The following is a 19,734-nucleotide window of genomic DNA, read 5'->3' as shown; positions in this document are numbered from 1 at the left end:
GCCCCCATCGCCCCTTCCTGAATCCGCCACTGCTATGATTATGAAAAGTTGTTTGGAATTAATTAAAAACTATGTTATAATATGCAATTACATCCTTTTAATTGAATTTTTGTTCTCAAATTACAGATACCCAACGCCCTTTTCATTTATTACGAATAATGCGATAATTCTTTTATTATTGATTAAATTATTAATAATAATAAAATAGTTATCACATTACTTGTAATAACTGAAAAGGGCTAATTACTAATAATAAAAGACTTATCACATTATTTCTAATAAATTAAAAGGGCTTTGTTGAAAAGTACAATTAATGTACGATAATAAGTTCTTTCTAGAAAGCTTTGCATGGTCTAAAATCTAAGATGCAACCATCAAATCCTATGAAATTATTTCAATTTTATATGAGATATATTATGTAAAAAATATGAGTTTCGATCAAAAGTAAAGTGCCTTTCTAGATCACAATATATTTCAATTAGAAGGATGTAATTGCATATAGAAACATAGTTTTTAATGTTGAACAACTTTTCATAATAACTTTTCAATATTGTGAAAACTAAACGTACTTTGCTCTTGACCGAAATTCATAGTTTTTGACATACCTCGTATAAGATTAATAAAATTTGATATTTGATGGCTGCATTCTGAGTTCTAGACAATGCAGAACTTTTTATGAAGAATAACTTTTTCTCGTAAAATTAATAACAAAACTGTTTCCCATATGGTTCCTAGTTATGTAGACACCCTGTATAAAATTTGTTTGAAAACTTTGAAATGACAAAATATTATTTTTTATTTACTTAAATGTATATTTTTATTTTAATATGCAGGGCGCTTCATTAACGTTGCAAAAAATTAAAGGGGAAAGGCGCAAAATGTCGCCTGTCAAAATTTTCAATGTGTTTTAAATGTATTCATTTTTTTCGAATCCTGAGAAAACTAATAAGTATTTTTTAAAAATTTAAACGCAGAATGAAAGATAACGTTAATGCCGAGGGCGAACAGTTCCTTAAAATAAATAAAAAGTTTCTTTTGAATTAAATATTTACAATATTTAAAAACCATACTAAATTTTCTCTTTTACTTTCACCCCTGTAACTTATTAAAATAAACATTATAGAAGTTTTCAGGGACTTTCGGCCTCAGTAATAATGTAGTCTTTCATTCTGGGTTTAAATTTTTCAAAAATATTTATTAGTTTTATATGTATAGTAGATTTAAAGGGCGCTAAAATATGTCCCGCACGCGGGCGCCAATCAGCCTTGCGGGAGCCCTGCATCAGCGGTTAAGAGGGTCCACGTTTCACATCCATATGTGACCATATGTGACCATGTATCACATCCATATGTGATCTAGTTACTGCTTTGTAGATTCTAAGCTTATACTCATAATCAGTAACTTACTTTTCATTAAGTCTTTGTATTCATAAAATCACTTATTACAGCTAAGAATCCGTGCTTGTATTTCTTGAGTGGATAAACAAATATATACATTAATTTATGAAAAACATTTATAAAAAAATTGTAAATCTATGTTATTTGATTAGATCATGTTTTTTTTTGCGAAAAACAATAAAACTAAAATATAGTATTTTGACTGGTACGGTAGCGCTCTGTTTTTGTTACGTAGCAGCAGTAGCAGTAAGTCTTGATAGTCGGCCTATGTACTAATACGTGTTGGTGTATGATTATGATACTTTGATACTATTAACGACAGAACCACGATCAGAGTAGCACAATCGCGCTTGCTATACGACTCGAATAATCATCGTCATAGTTGTCAACTCATTCTCACCTTATATCGCGACAGAAATTTTAGATAAAATTATATTACCTCCTTGTTGGTGTTTATTTTTATCAGCCAGCAGTTGCACTGGAGTCTTCGCAAGGATTTCTCTCGATACCAAAGTGCGTAAATGTAAACGAAAATGAAATTTTTAGTGAAAGTGATGGACCTCATCATCCTCCAGTTCTTATGGATTGGTTATGTCATTTACAGGAGTGTTTGCCCGGAGAAAAAGCTGTAAGTAAGATTTTAAATAATTTCAGCAAATTGAATAATTCACGTTTCACGTCTCTACAGAAATTATTAAAAAAATAATTTTTGGCTATTAAATTTATATTTATAAAATCTTTAAATACAACCATAATTCTTTTGCTTCTTAAATTTATTTTTATAAATATACTTAACAACTATAACGATATTAATTGTTTATTATTTTACAAGATTTTATTCTATAATTTAAGAATTTAAAGTAAGATTTTAGATCATTTAAGGAAAGTTAAGAATTAACACATCTACACAAATTATTAAAAAAATTAATATTTTCTATTAAATTTATATTTATAAAATCTTTAAATACCACCATAATTTTTTTTTTGTTTATTAAAGATTTTATTCTATAATTTAAGAATTTACAGTAAGATTTTAAATTTAAACAAAGTTAATAATAATTGACGTATGTATCTACATATTATATTAAAAAAAAAATGAATTCTCTACTATCAAATTTAAGCTTATAAAGTCTTTAAATACCACCATAATATTTTTTTGTTTATTAAATTTATTTTTATATATTTAACGCTAGTACATTTATTTTTGTTTTACAGTAAAACCTCCGTTAACCGAAATAATTGGGGGGGAAGGCCGTTTCGGATAACAATAATTTCGGTTAAAAATAACAGTGTTTTTCGTATACTTATATCAAATTGTTACATATTCGAGATATATAGCACCAAAACATCGTTGTCAAAGGATAACACAAAGAAAATAGTAGCTTTCTTAAAAAAACATTTTAAACATGTTCATTTTTCTTAATTTTATTGTTTTTTTTTAAATTCACTATTTATTGACGAAATTATTGAAACTGTCAGCCATTTCGGTTAAACGATGTTTCGGTTAAAACGGTTTCGGTTAACGGTGGTTTTACTGTACTTTATAAGATATTATTCTTTTTTATTCATTTTTACTCTTGTGCCATATTCATATACTTACCATATCTGTGCTTTGGTCTATTCTGCATTCAGATTTTTTGTATTTTTGCTTTTAAGATAGCGACTATGTCAAATGCCTTGTAGACGATAACAAAAATAACAATCAGGGGTATGTTGTTCCGTCAATTTTTCCGTGGCCTGATCGGAATCCTGCTTGTTCTTTTGACTGGTAGAAATCGAGTTTTACTTCCAATATATTTGGCTGGTCCATTTTGTTCTATGGATGTGAAACTTGGACAACAAAAGTGAAGAATCTCAACAAATTAGAAGCGTTCGAGTTGTGGTGTTACCGTTGCATGCTCAGAATCCCATGGACAGTACACATATCCAAGGAACGTGTGCTGAAGGCCATGCACAAAGAGCAAGAATTGATCAACGTCATAAAAATGAGAAGCTGCGTAACGTTAGCTGCCGACCGAGAAACATTTCATCATTCAAATTCAAATTCAAATTCAAAATATCTTTTATTAAAAAAAAATTGTAAACAACACACTTACAGCAAATTGTCACAATTGAATAATAAGTGTCTAATATACATACAAAATTACAATTACAAATACTATGAGTTAAAAGTTAAAATGTGTGATTTAAAAACTCATACACAGAATACGGTTCTAAATCCAATAAAATGCTTTTTATTTCAGTTCTAAATATATTAAAATTCTGTTGCAATTTAATTCTAACAGGCAATTTGTTAAAAAATTTTATACACGAATATGTAGGTCCTCTCTCTGTTGCGACTAGCCTATGTATAGGAAAATTGAGCCCTACATACCTAGTGGGTATGCTGTGTTTTGGCTCAGAATGTGTAAACCTATCCCTATTCTTGAACAGGAACAGTAAACACTCATATATATAAAGCCCTGCCACAGTTAATAATCTTAACTCCTTAAATTTTCCCCTACAGGTCCTTCGAGCTTTTATCTTGAGCATTGTTCTTATTGCTCTCTTCTGAGCAATGAATACTCTATCAACATCAGTTCCTCCTCCCCAGAAAATAATACCATATCTGAGCACTGAGTAGATGTTTGCAAAATAAACTGTCTTAAGGTGTTGTAAATTCAAATACTTAGACATTACTCGTAATGAATAACATGCCATGTTGATTCTCTTGCGAACAACACACAGATGCTCTGACCAATTTAGATGTTGATCTATGTAAATACCCAAGAATTTTGTATTTGTTGATAATTCAACAGTTTGATCATCCAACTCAATCTCCTCTGGAATTATCTCATTATTTTGCTTTGTGTGAAAACAAACACAGTTAGTCTTCTCAGTATTTAAAATCAATTTATTTTTTAAGAACCAATTCTGAGCTGTTTTTAAGTGATCTGAAGAAATACTCAGAAGATCCTCAAATGTTGATGCTAATGTTAATAAGTTTGCATCATCTGCAAAATTTACAAGGTGAGACTCACTGCTCAGTATTTCGCTACCAAGATTGTTAATGTAGAAAACAAAAAGAAGTGGTCCCATGACACTGCCCTGAGCAATACCAAGTTGTAAATTCCCTTCTTCTGAAGAAAACTGTTGTCCTTCTCGAGTTATAATAACTTTTTGTCGTCTGTCAGTGAGGTAATCTCTTATCCAGTCCCGAGCAGGGCCACGAATTCCATATCTTTCTAGTTTGTTGATCAAAATATGATGATCTATGCTGTCAAACGCTTTTGATAAGTCCAGGAACATTCCCAAGGAAATCTCCCCGTTCTCCCATCCATTCAAAATCTTATCCACGAATTCGTATGTAGCTGTTTCGACAGACCTTCCCTTGAGATATCCATGTTGTGATTCAGCAATTAGGTGGTCATCATTGAAAAAGGCTATAAGTCTTGTGCACATTGCTATTTCGAAAATTTTTGAAAATGTCGGTAGTAAACTGATGGGTCTATAATTTTCCAATTTGGTTTTATCTCCCTTTTTATGTAAAGGTTTCACTAGAGCTAACTTTAGTTGGTTAGGGAAAATACCATACTTAAAAGAGTTATTAATAATGTGGCACAATGGTTCTGCAATCTCTTCTGCACAATGTTTCAACAGATTCGCCGAGATCCCATCATAACCTGCACTTTTTTTATTTTTTAGCTTTGAGATGATATTAAGAATTTCAGAAATAGTTACTGGTATAAGAAAAAAAGATTTGGTGTTATATGGAATACTGCATGAAAAAGTGGCTTGAAGTTGAGTTTTTATTAAATTAGGACCTGCATGAAGTACAAATTTGTTAAAGTTATTACAAATATCCTCAGGCTTACCACTAATATTCGAAGTTTGATCGACATATTCTGTAACTGTACCATTAATTTCCCTAACAATCTGCCAAACGCATTTTGATTTGCTTTCACTGTTATTTATACGCTCTTCATAATGAGCACTTCTTGCATCGCTCAGGAGACGATTGTATTCCTGCTTCTTTGTTTTGTAAGCCTCACTATAGGCCCTGTCAGACCTACTAAGCACTAGAAGGATGTCTAGCTCATTCTTACATGCAGCAACCTGCTGATTAGGTTTTAGTATTTTTTTTGCCGTACATTTTTGCTGAACTGAGACTATAGGAAAGCAATAATCAAAGGTAGACCCAACAATACTGACAAAAGCATCCCATTGCTCATTTACCAGTGATTCAGGGGTAAAAAACACTGAGTCCCATTTTTGACTAAAAAGCATAGACTTGAAGTTATTTTTATTTGTAATTGAAAAAATTCTTTTTTTAACTTTTTTGAGTTTTCCACTTATTTGCAAAGTAAAGGACACCTTCTGGGCAGTATGGTCAGACATATGAGTGCCTACCACCTCTGCATCAAAAACGTTTATATTAGTGTAAATATTGTCAATACAACTTTGAGAAGTCCTACTTACCCGTGTATATTCTAAAATAGAAGGAGCAAAATTAAAAGACTGCAACAATTCACTGAAATCTTTAGCATTACTGTCCTTAACATTCATTATATCTAAATTAAAATCTCCAGCAATAAAACATGTGCATTGCTCATTCAGTAGTATACTCAGAACTGACTCAAGTTTTACTAAAAAGTCATGAACAGGTTTTGTGCTTGTTCTGTATATACATATGATTATGACCTTTTTTTTATAAAATGAGAGTTCTACGGCAGAACACTCAAAACATTCTTCATCGCCAAATATGGTTATGTCACTTCTATGTACATACTCTATACCATTCCTTAAAAAAATTGCTGTGCCTCCATATCCATTTTGCCTGCAAAATGCTGATGCCAGTGAATATCCCACCAAATTATATGCGGACAATTGATCGATGGTTTTCCAATGTTCGCTCACACACATAGCAAGAACATTTTTTTCATCGTTTAGAAATTCTTGAAGAGCATCATGACTTGTTCCTATAGATTGAAGGTTTTGGTGCACTATACACACCTGGTCAGAAGCAATTTTTTCAAGTTGATCATTTAACCTATCTATTGAGGTGCTAGATTCTTCAGGTTTAAAAATTCACTAACATAAAGACCGACTGGCCAAAAATCAGGAGTTAGGACTGTGGGCACGCTCTCTTGTGTTACTCCAATTTTAAAAGAGCTAATGAACTTTTTCTTTGTGCGTAACTTTTCTATGACACTATTTTGAACCCCATTTTCTAGCATGTATGATTGCACATCCTTTGCTGTTGAATCGTCAGTGAGACCTGACAAGAAAATCCAACTATAACTAGACACACTGGGGGCAATTTTAAGATTGGAAGTTCCATTTCTTTTGCCTTGAATGGGTGCTGGTCGTTTATTTTTTAAGAAACCCCTTTTTCTTTGAGTTTCCCAACCATCCATATGTTGATTTTTACTTGACGATGATGGAGCATTTTGATTCGTTGTATTATTAATTTGAGTTTGTTTTACAAGATTTTCATGTGAAGACTTAACAGTCAGTCTTGAATCATCAGGTTTTATTGTCTCGTCGTTATTAATGTTTAACACATCATTCATTATTAGCTGAGTTTGTGTCTTCATAATTTCTAAACTAACAACTTGTTCATTTATTTTTGACTGACCTTGTATGACATTCTCATTAATTTTCGTAGAGTTTCCTTGAAGTTGTCCATGTTTGTCTGCTGAAGCCTCTTGTTGTTTTGTTAAAATCAAGGTAGATTGCTGTGGTACAACAAGACTATTGTTTTTATTACCCTTGGGCTGTTTTTTGTCCATCTGTTTATCTTTTTGTAACTGATTCATTTTTTCTTCTAGAGATACTATTTTCTCATTCAAAAGTTTTATTAAGACTTCCTTGTCTACTATTATAGTGTTTTTATCTTGTATTGTTGCTCTTAATAATTTATTTTCTTCTTTTAAAGAATATTCTTCTATTGAAGTTGAGGTTAGGTTGACATCACCTTTTTCAGCATGAAAATTTTCAGTAATATTTTCACTGCAGCACGTTTTTGCTCTCTCTGCGCAACTGGAGTGATAAACTGAATTACATTTAGCACAACACACACCAGATTTTACATTTTTGCTACAACCTTTACAAAGTTTCTTTAGGATATCTAAACCGCGAACTTTATCGGCGGCGGCCATCTTGTTTGCATCATCTTGTTATCATCTTGTTAATACGAGAATAACCAACGCTTGAAAACAAGCACGGCACACAAAGAAGAAGAAGATATTTGGCAGTATTCGAGTAAACATGTAGTTTAGTAAGCTAAGGCTAAGGGGTCCATAGTTTTCAAGATTTAATTTATCTTCTTTTTTATGAAGGCGAATTGTAACCGAATTCTTTCATTTATTTCGAATGCTTTCATTATGCAGACATAGATTAAACATTCTTTGGATTCGTGACATCCAAAGTGGGCCTCCTCGTTTAATTGTCTCAATGAGTAGGTACATCATCACCATCTTCCCCTGAAGCTCTATTATTTCATATTTTTGAGAGTTGAGAGCATGTTGAATTTTCTCCCGTGATATAATATCTGGTATATCCTTCGACCTCCGATCTTACAGTCTGTACCTTTCGTATTGGTACAAAAACGTACCAAGATATAGAGGACTTTGCCGAACATTACCTACTAGCAAAACTTGTGCTATCAAGAATTTTTATTGAAGGTTTCCCTTGCAAGTTCATATATATCGCCATATTTATTTAAAATTCTTTATAAAGTTGATTGTAAATTCTTAATATTCGTTAAGGGGATGGGTACGTATTTTCGGCTGCAATGATATTCAAATGGGGATTAATTTTTTTTCGAATCCTGAGAAAACTAATAAGTATTTTTGAAAAATTTAAACGCATAATGAATAGTGTGACCAACTCCAATTCAGTCCAATTCGGGACAAGGCTGAAAAAAATACCAGAAATCCGGGACTTTTCAATAAAAATCGGGCCATTTTTTTTTTGTCAGAACTTCAATATCATCATTTTATTGATTATTTAACATTTTTATGTTGTCAATGATATTTTTGATAGGATTAAGCCACAATTGGCTGTAATAATTACATTTTTCTTAGTTTTTTTTAAATCCGGAAATCGTTCTCAAAAAAGGAAAAATCAACCTTAGTATGGTCTCCTTGGTTATCTTGTCCGTTTATGATATCCTTAGGATTTGCCTGTATAGCCACATTTCAAAGGCTTCAAGTTTTTGATTGTGGATTAATCCCATCAAAATGTAATTGTCAAAAATTCCACAAGAAAACAACCTCAGAATATTTTTGTGTTGATTACTTCTTACTATCATATTTGTCGCACAACTTAATTTGCTTAACAATGAGAAGAAAACCTCTAATTCTTAGAAGAATGCATAATGTACTAAAAATTTCAAAATAAAATTATTTTACCAAAACGTTGAAAATTCGGAGGGCCCGGAAGCCTTGTCCGGGACGCCGGGACACTACTTCGTAATTCGGGCCATGTCCCGGATTTTTCGGGCTAGTTGGTCACACTAATAATGAAAGATTACGTTCTTACCGAGGGTCGAAAGTCCCTTCTATAATGTAAATTTTAATAAATTACAGGGGTGAAAATCTAAGAGAAAATGTAGTGTGATTTTTAATTTCAAATATCTCATTCAAAAGTAAATTTTTATTCATTCTAAGGGACTTTCAGTCCTCGGTAATAAATTAATCTTTCATTCTGCGTTTAAAATGATTACATTTAAAATACATTGAAAATTTTGACAGGCGTCAAAATGATCCTTTCCTCTTAAGAATATAGTTTGCATCATTAGCAATAATTATTTCGATTGGAAACTAAAACAGAAATATATACCTACTGTACTGGTTATAGAACACGTAAAAATACAGAAGGTTTCCGATCTGAACATAGATCATCATCAGTTCTGAACAGGATGTTAACATGCTAAGCCACAAAAACTGAAAATAAGTATACATATGGGTAAAGACTCTTTAAACGGTTGCCAACGACCGTTCAAGATATGAGGTAGCTGAACCTCACGACGTGTCCCAATTCAGGTGAGGGTCAAATGGTGCTCGGTGCTTAATCATGTATTTTATAACATCCATGTTATTTAAAACAATTTTTGTCAGTGTATGCATGACTGTATACTTTTAAAGGGTATATTTTCAATTTTGGTGGCGTAGCATGTGAACATCCTGTTCAGCACTGATGATGATCTGTATTCAGATCGAAAATGTTCTTCATTTGTGATGTAGTCCTTTTAAGGGAATTTTTAATAAATTATATATCTTTTATAAAGGATTTTAATTAATTTTTTGTGATATATGGTATATGGTATACAGCCAGTTAGAGGAAAACTTTTTTCCTTGTGACCTTGTGGTTACGTAAATAGTTATTTTCTTAACTAGTGCGGAAAGTGATACTTTCACGCACGAGACTGCCGTTGACCCGAACGACGCGATAGCGGAGTTCGGGCAAGCAATAGAGTGCGGGGAAGACACTTTCCGCATGAGTTAGGAACAATTTTTTTTCTAGGGCCGTACGTTTCGAAAAAAGCCACAAAAAATATGACTTAAATCAATTTTTTTTTAGAAGTGAAAATACACAAATTAATTCTTTGACAAGGTTGTCAAAACCAAACTTTCAAATAATGGGTTACCACGACGACGTTATTGGTTTCCATGACGACGATTCAAAACCATTGTAATTGTCTACTGATCTGACTTTTAAATATTATGTCAAAATAATTTTATTTCATAGAATTATCAGTAGTAATTGCACAAGAGCTTTAAAATTATTGAATTTTTCCCGAGTGACACTTTGACAGTTTTAATTACGTAGTTAAAGTTACGAAGTTAAAAAGTCGAAGTGTCACGAGGGCAAAAATTCGATATTAATCTTAGAGATCGAGTGCAATTTGTTGCGATTATTTCATGAATAAAACTGTTCAGAACCAAAATTTAATTGTAATTTATTTATGTAAGTAAAAATTAGTACGATTAAACACACAGTTGTTATACATATTTGACGGTTGAAAGTCATCACTTTTATAATTTTTAAAACATTAATTGTCATTAATGTCACTGAATGTATTTTTTCGTAGCAACCAAGGGCATCTGACGTAATATACTTGACGACGGGACATTATCAAAAATTATCAGTTTAATTTTTATTTCTCTAGCTTTCTATTGGTCAGAATCTCCTACGAATGAAATAATCGCGCTAATTTCATTAAAACATGAACACAATAAGATAAATTTGAAATAAATTAGTAAATAATATCTAAACATTAGTTTATTGCATGTATTATAATATATTATTATAATGCCATATTACGAGGTATTTTACTTTTCCGCACGCAGTGCGGGAAAATTTACTTTCACGCACGCCGTGCGGGAAAGTGCAACTTTCGGAAACGAAATGCGTGCGTGAAAGTGGCTCTTTTAGCACGGCCGTAGAAAAACTATTTTTTGCATCGTGATTGGTTCGAAATTATCTTGTGTGCATTTTTGGGACACGAGCCGTAATGATTCAAAAAATAAAAATGACGGAATATTTTCTTTAATTGTTTGACCTTCCTCTTATCAGTTCGAACCTTGTATTCTCGGATTCGCTATCAGAAAATAATGTTATGGTCTTTTTGGAAATTTATCTTATCACTTATTTAGCAATAAAATAGACAACAAAATAGCAAACATGCTTTTTAAATGCATCCATTTTTTTTCGAAGCCTGGGAAAACTAATAAGTATTTAAAAAAAATTAAATGCAGAATGAAAGATTACATTATTACCTAGGGCCGAAAGTCCCTGAGAACTTCTACAATGTTTATTTTATTAAGTTACAGGGGTGAAAAGAAGAGAAAATTGAGTGTGATTTTTAATTTCAAATATATCATTCAGAAGAACCTTTTTGTTTATTCTAAGGGATTTTCGGCCTCGGTAATAATGTAATCTTTCATTCTGCGTTTAAACTTTTCAAAAATATTTATTACATTTTTCAGGATTTGAAAAAAATTAATGCATTTAAAAAGCATTGGCGCAAGATTTTGCGCCTACGCTCTTAAGAACTATTAAAATCCTAATTGTTACTGATGTGAACTAATTTACGTTTCAAACACATTTTTAATATTTCAAATTTTCTAATTCCTGATATTTTTAATAAGTGTTAAACAGATCCCAAATTGTGTATGATCTATTTAAACGTAGGACAATAAACATCTCCTTTTTCTTCGGTTATTGGCTAGTGAGTCAATGTCATCTATATTAAGACAATTTATTCACTGCCCACATAATATTAAGTCGTCTTTATTATCTTACCAATAGAATATGTTAAGAAATTGTCTACGAATAAATGTTAGGAAAACGATGGGCATTTAAGGATGATATTTTAAACTATGAATAGATAACTAGGATGTACAAAATAATTTTTATATTGAACTCTTCTGTTTCTTTAGCCACTTTGTCTCCACTGCTGAACATAGGCCGTTTTCATATTTCTCCATGCTGTTTTGTCCTGTTCTATTTGAAACCGCTTATTTTCTAGACACACGTTTGGTTTTCTTTCATCTTCAATGTAGGTAGTATACCCTGTAAACCAGTAGGTGTAAACTCAAAAGATAGATTCACACCCAATAATGTAACTAGAAAAATTACCAAATACATCTTCTCTTTAGTTGATTATGTGGGCCTTCGACGGTAATCCAGAACAAATACACCTTCTTTCTTCTTCTTTTGCCCTTTAATTCGTCCAATTCTGAACATAGGCTTCCCCCAGTTTCCTCCATTCGCTTCTGTTTAGTGCTTTCTGTTTCCAGTGCGTTCCTCCTATCTTTTTAATGTCGTCTCCCCATCTCATCTGGGGTCGTCCTCTTGCTCTCTTTCCTGTCCATGGTCTCCATTGTTGTATCGTGCTATTCCACCTATTGTCCGTTTGTCTAGCGTTATGACCTGCGAAGCTCCATTTTAGCCTGGTTATATGTTGACCTGCGTCTTTGACTTTTGTTCTATTTCTGACCCAGTTGTTTTGCTTTTTGTCTGTCAATTTTACTCCTAACATTGCTCTCTCCATGGCTCTTTGTGTCTTTATTATTTTATCCATGTTTGCCTTGGTCAAGGTCCATGTTTGGCATGCGTATGTGAGAATTGGGAGTATGCACTGGTCAAACACTCTTGTTTTTAAGTATTGTTGTATTTTTTTCTTCTTTAGGACCCATTTTAATTTTCCAAATCCTGCCCAGGCTAATCTGACCCTTCTTTTTACCTCCGCTGTTTGGTTTTCCTTATTTATTTTTATAATCTGTCCCAAATATATATAATCATTAACCGCTTCTATTGTGGTGTCGTTTAGTATTACGTTTCTATTGTCTTGTGTGTTTGTCATTGTTTTTGTTTTGGCAAAATTCATTTTTAGACCTATTTGTTCGGATTCATTTGCTAGTTCGGTTAGCATGGTTTGTAGTTCTTCAAAACTTGATGCTATGACTACTACATCGTCTGCATACCTTAGGTGGTTTAGTTTCTTTCCATTTATGTTTATTCCCATGTTTGTCCATTCCATTGTTTTGAAAACATCTTCCAGTGCTAATGTAAATAGTTTAGGAGAAATAACATCTCCCTGTCGCACTCCTCTGTTAATTGGTATGGGTTTTGTGGTTTCTTCCAATTGTACTGTCATTGTTGCTTTCTTATATATATTATGTATTAGCATTCTGTATCTGGAACCTATTCGACAGTTGTTTATAGCTTTTTCTATTGCCCACATTTCCACGCTGTCAAATGCTTTTTCGTAGTCAACGAACGCTAAGTGCAGATCTATATGGTATTCGTTAGCTTTTTCTATTAGTGTCCTAATTGTTAGAAGATGGTCAGTGGTGCTATATCCCTTTCGGAATCCTGCCTGCTCTACGGGTTGATACGAGTCCAATTTGTGTGTTAGTCTGTTGTTGATAATCCTCATGAATAGTTTATACGTTTGCGACAGCAGTGAGATGGGTCTGTAATTTTTTATGTCCTTTCTGTCGCCTTTCTTAAATAGCAGGATTGTAAGACTTTCGTTCCATTCTTCGGGTATTTCTCCTTTATGTAGACACTGATTAAACAGATTTCTTAATGTTTGTTTGTTTGTTTTGTAAATCTTACAAACAAATACATACGTCTATAAAAAGTTCTTAAAACAACAGTTTTTATAATGATATAAAAGCAGAATAAAAATCTTAAAATTAAAGGAATAACGCAGAAAACACAAAAAATCTCCGATATAACTTAATTATTAACCTATGAAATGCTTATGGTGTCAAAATTTAATAAATGCCAATAGTGTCAAAATTTCACAGCAGTGAAGTAAGCTTGCCTGCGGTTGGACCAATTACAAACAAGCATTACAGCGCGGTAAATTTGGATTACTCCTCCTAGTTTAAAAGCAGAGTAGAGCTTGGTAGGCCATCTGGTTTGATCTTGACGAGCTAGATGTCATAGCCATTGGCAGTTCAGTTCTACAATATGTTCTAACACAGACATCTGCAACTTTGATACTTTGATGGATTTCTTCATTTGACTTTTTGTCTCTAAGACTAATTCCGAGCACTAACTTTTTTAAAGTAATATGGATCATTATGAAACCTTTTGCATTCGATTCGTGAGAGCTTCAGGAAAATTCTTGCATACTTGACATGAGGGACAAATGAAAATTGGATTGTAGACGGAAAATGCATTTTTTAAAGTGCATCCCAAGTGTTAAAAAAAATAAAAATTCACAACTGGGAAAATATTTATGGAAATGACTTCAATTTTCATACTCGAGGGTTGTTGAGGTCGCTGAACAGGAATCTTGGATCGGTGAAGCTGTAAGAGGTACCTGGTGCCCGGTATCCCAATATGCACATCGTCTCCTGGAGTTTTATGGAAATTCATTATGAAAGTCGTTGAAACTTTATATCCCGAGGTTTTTGAGATCGCTGAAAACCAATATTAATTCGGAGATGCTTTATAACGTACCAGGTGCCAGATATCTACGTCATCTCCTGGAATTATATGAAAATTTATGATGAAAATAGTTAAAATTTATTATCTCGGAAGTTTTGAGATCGCTGAATACGAATATTGCAACGAAGATGCTGTACGAGGTACTTGGTGCCCTGTATCTACGTCGTTTCCGGGAATTTTTTAGAAATTCTTAGTAAAATTGGTTCAAACTTGTTATTCCGGCGTTTTTAAAGCCACTGAGAGTTTTAATCATATTATACTCGAGGTTCTGACATACTGATATCGAAATATATTATTAATACCTACTAAAAAAAATTCGAATTATTTTTTTTCATAAGTTGCATTCTGAATTAAAATAACACATTTTAATTGTTACTCACTGTTGAATTTTATAAGGAATTTCCATAAAATTTCAGGAGACAACGTAGATACCGGAAACCAGGTACCTCGTGGTACCAAGTGCATCGTCCATGCAGTATTCGTGTTCAGCGACCTCAAAAACCCCGAGAAAATAAATTTCACCTATTTTGCAATTAATTGGGGCAACAGGTACCCGTAGAGCATCTTCGATGCAATATTTGGGTTCAGCAACCTCAAAAACCTAGGAATAACCAGTTTCAACGATTTTCATAATAAATTTCCATAAAACTCCAGGACAAGACGTTCATACCGGGACACCGGGCACCAGGTACCTCTTACAGCTTCGCTAATCCGATATTCCTGTTGAGCGGCCTCTAAAACCCCCCGAGTATGAAAATTTAATTTATTTCTTGAACACTTTGAGATGCACTTTGGAAAATGCATTTTACAACAGTGCAATTTTCATTTGTCCCTCATGCCAAGTGGTCAAGAATTTTCCTGAATCTCTCCCGAATCAAATGCAAAAGGTTTGATAACGATCCGTCTTACTTTAAAAAAGTTATAGAGGTTTAGGCGATTTTATTGCTATATACCTATCCTCGCCTAAATGATCTAAGTTTTACTGCGTTTTAATACATAAAATTTGTAATATTCTGTTACGTTATAAAATACTTATAAATTAACAATAAAAATTTGAGATCATCTCCTAATTCATCAACAGAACAAGTCACTCACAGAAAATCTTTGTATGAAAATATTCTTATCACATTTTTAATAATAATTACCACATCTGGTGATTCAAGATGTTTGTAACATGGTAATAACTGTTTTATTTTGCTACTTTTTAATTTTATCAACTGGAATTTTTGCCAATTAAGGCAAATATGACGATTTATTAGTTTAATTATTGCCTAATTAAATGTATATTTATATTTTTTATCCAAGTTGTCAAAGGATGTTTTACTTCGTAATATTAACAAAAATACGCAGAAAACTAAGATTTTTGACAAAAAAATAACAGCTGTAACAGCTGTTGATTGTAAAAATGGTTGCCATTTTTTAAAACACATTAAATGATTATTTCATACATTTAAGGGGTTTTACCCTGACCAGTCGTTATATCCCTGGGTTAATTTTTAAAATTAGAATGTGTTTGTTCAAAGTTTTCTCTTCATTTGAAGAAGTTACAATTATAAGACGATAGCTCTGATGATGGCATTAAAAATGGTGAAAGTATTTAGCTGATTTTAGTAAATTTATTTACACACTATCAGTCTTTGAAAATATATACCAGTTCCCGTTTTGATTTATATAGAAGTGTGTACAAGTCAAACAGTCTGTTTCTATTTAAAAAGAATGTGTGTGTACTTTGTACGTTATACTTCTATTATATAATTTCAACGAAATAAATATTTTAATTGTTTATATTTGCATTTTATTTAAATATTAAACTAACTTTCTTACCTACCACTTTCAAAATTTTTTTATTAAAGCTACCAAAAATTAAAAAAAACTGAATCGTCCGGGATTTGAACCCGCGACCTCTCGATCTCTAGTCCAATGCTCTGCCTCTTATCTGTTTCCTCTCCAGAGTTCGAAGCCGTTTTTTAATTCTGAACAATTCATTGCAACTAAGTAAATACTGTCTGTGTGCGCATGCGCGCAGAATTATGAAATTTTACTCTCAATCGCGCCTAAAGAAGTATAATTTCAAAAAATAACAACCTTTATCAACTAAGATTTCTAGCCTATCATGTAAATTTTGGGACCACAAAAAAATTTCCAAAAACTTTGAAACTCCTACCCCCGGGCTTCCCCCTAAAACGCCTCTCGTAGGGGGGGGGGACATCGATTTACAAAGAATCAGGACATCGATTTTTCGCTTCGTTATCGATCATTCGCTATCTGTACACTTAACAGATACGAAGCGAATACGTTCGATAACGAAGGGAAGGGTCAAAAGTCGAGGTCCTGCAAGCCGTAGTAAAAAAAATAATTTAAACAATAAATGTAGCTGAGATAATTTTGAATAACAACGTAAATTAGCACTTTTGTGTAGCAGGAAATATCTACCAGAACAATACAATACAAGTAAAAGTACAAAATGAACTAACTGACCAAGTCGTCATAGGAAGCGGATACGTTAGATAACGAAGGGAAGGGTCAAAAGTCGAGGTCCTGCAAGCCGTAGTAAAAAAATATTTTAAACAATAAATGTAGCTGAGATAATTTTGAATAACAATGTAAATTAGCACTTTTGTGTAGCAGGAAATATCTACCAGAACAATACAATACAAGTAAAAGTACAAAATGAACTAACTGACCAAGTCGTCATAGGAAGCGGATACGTTAGATAACGAAGGGAAGGGTCAAAAGTCGAGGTCCTGCAAGCCGTAGTAAAAAATATTTTAAACAATAAATGTAGCTGAGATAATTTTGAATAACAATGTAAATTAGCACTTTTGTGTAGAAGGAAATATCTACCAGAACAATACAATACAAGTAAAAGTACAAAATGAACTAACTGACCAAGTTGAAGCTGAAAATGGGATAAGACATGAAGACTCCCTGAGTCCTCTATTGTTCAACCTGGTTATGGATGAAATAATAAAAAAGTAAGAACTAAAAAAGGATAACAAATGGGAGAAAAACAACTTAAAATAATCTGCTACGCAGACGATGGAATACTAATAACCACCAGAATATTTAACAAGTTAATTAACTCAAAAAAAAAAAACAAAATGTATGGTTATAATAGTGAATCCAATAAGATGTAAATTAGAGCTGCATGGAAAGATAATAGAACAAGTGATGGAGTTTAAATATCTAGGCATCACACTATCTAGCTACGGAAGGCTCGAAACAGAAATGGAAGATCAAATGAATAGAGCAAACAGAGCCGCAGGTTGCCTGAATGACACACTATGGAGAAATAAAAATATCGGAAAAGAAATGAAAGGCATAATTTACAAAACAGTCATCATACCAATAATGACATGCGCGGCAGACAGGGTCCCCGCTACCATATGTGCAAAGTGTGCAATGCACACGGGCGCCATCCTTTAGGGGCGCCAAAACCCGGGGTCAAAAATTGCAAAAAAATTTGAAAAAAAAAATTTAAAATAAAAGTTGAGAAATTAAATAGGATTACGTATTAACAGGAGACTTTTCTCCTCTTTTTCTACTATTTATACCTAAACAGAATACTTTGGTCATATAATTAGAGGACCTAAATACCATCTACTTCGCCTTATAATACAAGGAAAAGTGGAGGGAAAGAGAAGGATTGGTGGAAAGAAACTTTCGTGGTTGCGTAATATTAGACAATGGTGTAGAACCACAGTAGAAAAATTATTTCTCGGAGAGGTTTTAGGGACTTGTAAACATGATGACGACCAATGTCTGAATACGGAGACGGCACCTAAAGAAGAAGAAGATATACGTACATCCACACGAAATTTTATTAGTAGGTACATCATCCGGTTACTGCCGGTTACATGTGCGAAAAAATGTCAGAAGTCAGGCATTTTACTTTATATTATTATGATTTTTTTCTGTTTGTTTCATTTTGATATTTTAGTATACAAATAATAGTCCATTTACTCACGGTTTTTGATGTAAGTTTTAAAGGACCGCTTGTATTGTTATGAAATTTGTCATACACATAGCTAACACGTCAAAGAAAAAAGTGTAGTATGCCGATGTCTGCTTTTTACCCTGGGGGTGAGTTTCACCCGTTATCGGGAGTGAAAAAACATACGTTCAAAATATGTTCAGAATTAGATAAACTAACTTCCTAAGTAATTTTGCTTCTATGGAGTTAGTTCACAGTTTCAAAGTCAATACTTTATTTGCGCGTATATTTATACGAGTTATTTACGAGCGAATATGTTCATTTATCAACAAAAAATCCCGATTTAGACTTTAGACAGTTTTTCGCAAATAACTCAAAAAGTAGGTAAGTATTTTATCGAACACAATGATCTTAGTAAAAATATAGCTTACAAAAAAGTAAAAAAGGGGTATATTTATGAAGTCTGTAAACCCAGTAGAAGCAGTGAATAACAAGTGAAATACCCAAAAAATGACGCACTTTTTGGGGAAAACTCATTACAACTGCTTTAAAGTGTTTAAAAAAAGCTTTAATTTTGTTTAAAAAAAAAATTTTTTTAACATCAAAAGTAAGTAAATTACGCTCAAAATAAAGGCTCCTTATTTTTTTGGTAAAAAAAATAGTAAAACTCACTCCATAATTAGCATCCCAAATGAAATTATTCGTTACCGCTTTACCATTTGCTTTAGAATAACCAAAGAATATGTTTTTCGATAAAATACTTACTTTTTGAGTTATTTCCGAAAACCGTCTAAAAGCCTGTTTTTTTTTTGTTGAAAAATGAACATATTTACTAGCAAATATCTTGAAAAGTATTGACTTAGTGAAATAACCCTATAGAACAAAATATGCTTAAAATTAGTAGTTTTATTTAATTCCGGACTTTTTTGAACGTATGTTTTTTCGCCCCCGAGAAGGGGTGAAACTCACACTCAGGGCAAAAGCACACATCAGCACAATAGCACTTTTTTTCTTTGACATGTTAGCTATGTGTATACCGAATTTCATGTCAATCCAAGCGGTTCTTTAAAATTCGAAGATGTTGCAATATGTGACCGTGAGTGAACGGACTATGAATATTACTTCTAAAGTTCAGTTTTTTGCTTTATTTCAAGCATTTACCTACCTACCTACCGTCAAAAAAATAAATAAAAACACATGATCCAAAATTAAGGGGCGCCAAAATCTGTTTTTGCACACAGGCGCCTGTATCTCTTACGGGAGCCCTGGCGGCAGAAACACGACCCGACACAGAGAGGACAAAAGGATTGCTCGAAATAGCGAAGATGAAAATCCTTCGAAAAACCGATGGTGATGGTAATACTCTATGGGACAGAGCTAGAATTACAGATATACGACGGAGATGCAAGGTGGACAACGTTATTAACTAGGTAAAAAACAGAAGAGTAG

At 32.8% G+C, this 19,734-nt stretch overlaps 1 protein-coding gene across 1 annotated transcript in view; it reads left to right on the top strand.

Moving 5' to 3' along the window:
* The first annotated feature begins 1,629 nt into the window (after nucleotides 1–1,629).
* Nucleotides 1,630–19,734, top strand: part of LOC126890579 (uncharacterized) — a 40,833-nt gene continuing 22,728 nt past the window's right edge. The window contains exon 1 of the mRNA XM_050659643.1: nucleotides 1,630–2,025. Coding sequence (XP_050515600.1) covers nucleotides 1,931–2,025 — 95 coding nt within the window. The 5' untranslated portion in view covers nucleotides 1,630–1,930. The remainder of the gene's footprint in view (nucleotides 2,026–19,734) is intronic.

Source organism: Diabrotica virgifera, chromosome 8, assembly GCF_917563875.1.
Source record: "Diabrotica virgifera virgifera chromosome 8, PGI_DIABVI_V3a".
Taxonomy (NCBI): domain Eukaryota; kingdom Metazoa; phylum Arthropoda; class Insecta; order Coleoptera; family Chrysomelidae; genus Diabrotica; species Diabrotica virgifera.
The sequence above is the reverse complement of the archived record's forward strand: the minus strand, read 5'-3'. Positions and strand labels throughout refer to the sequence as shown.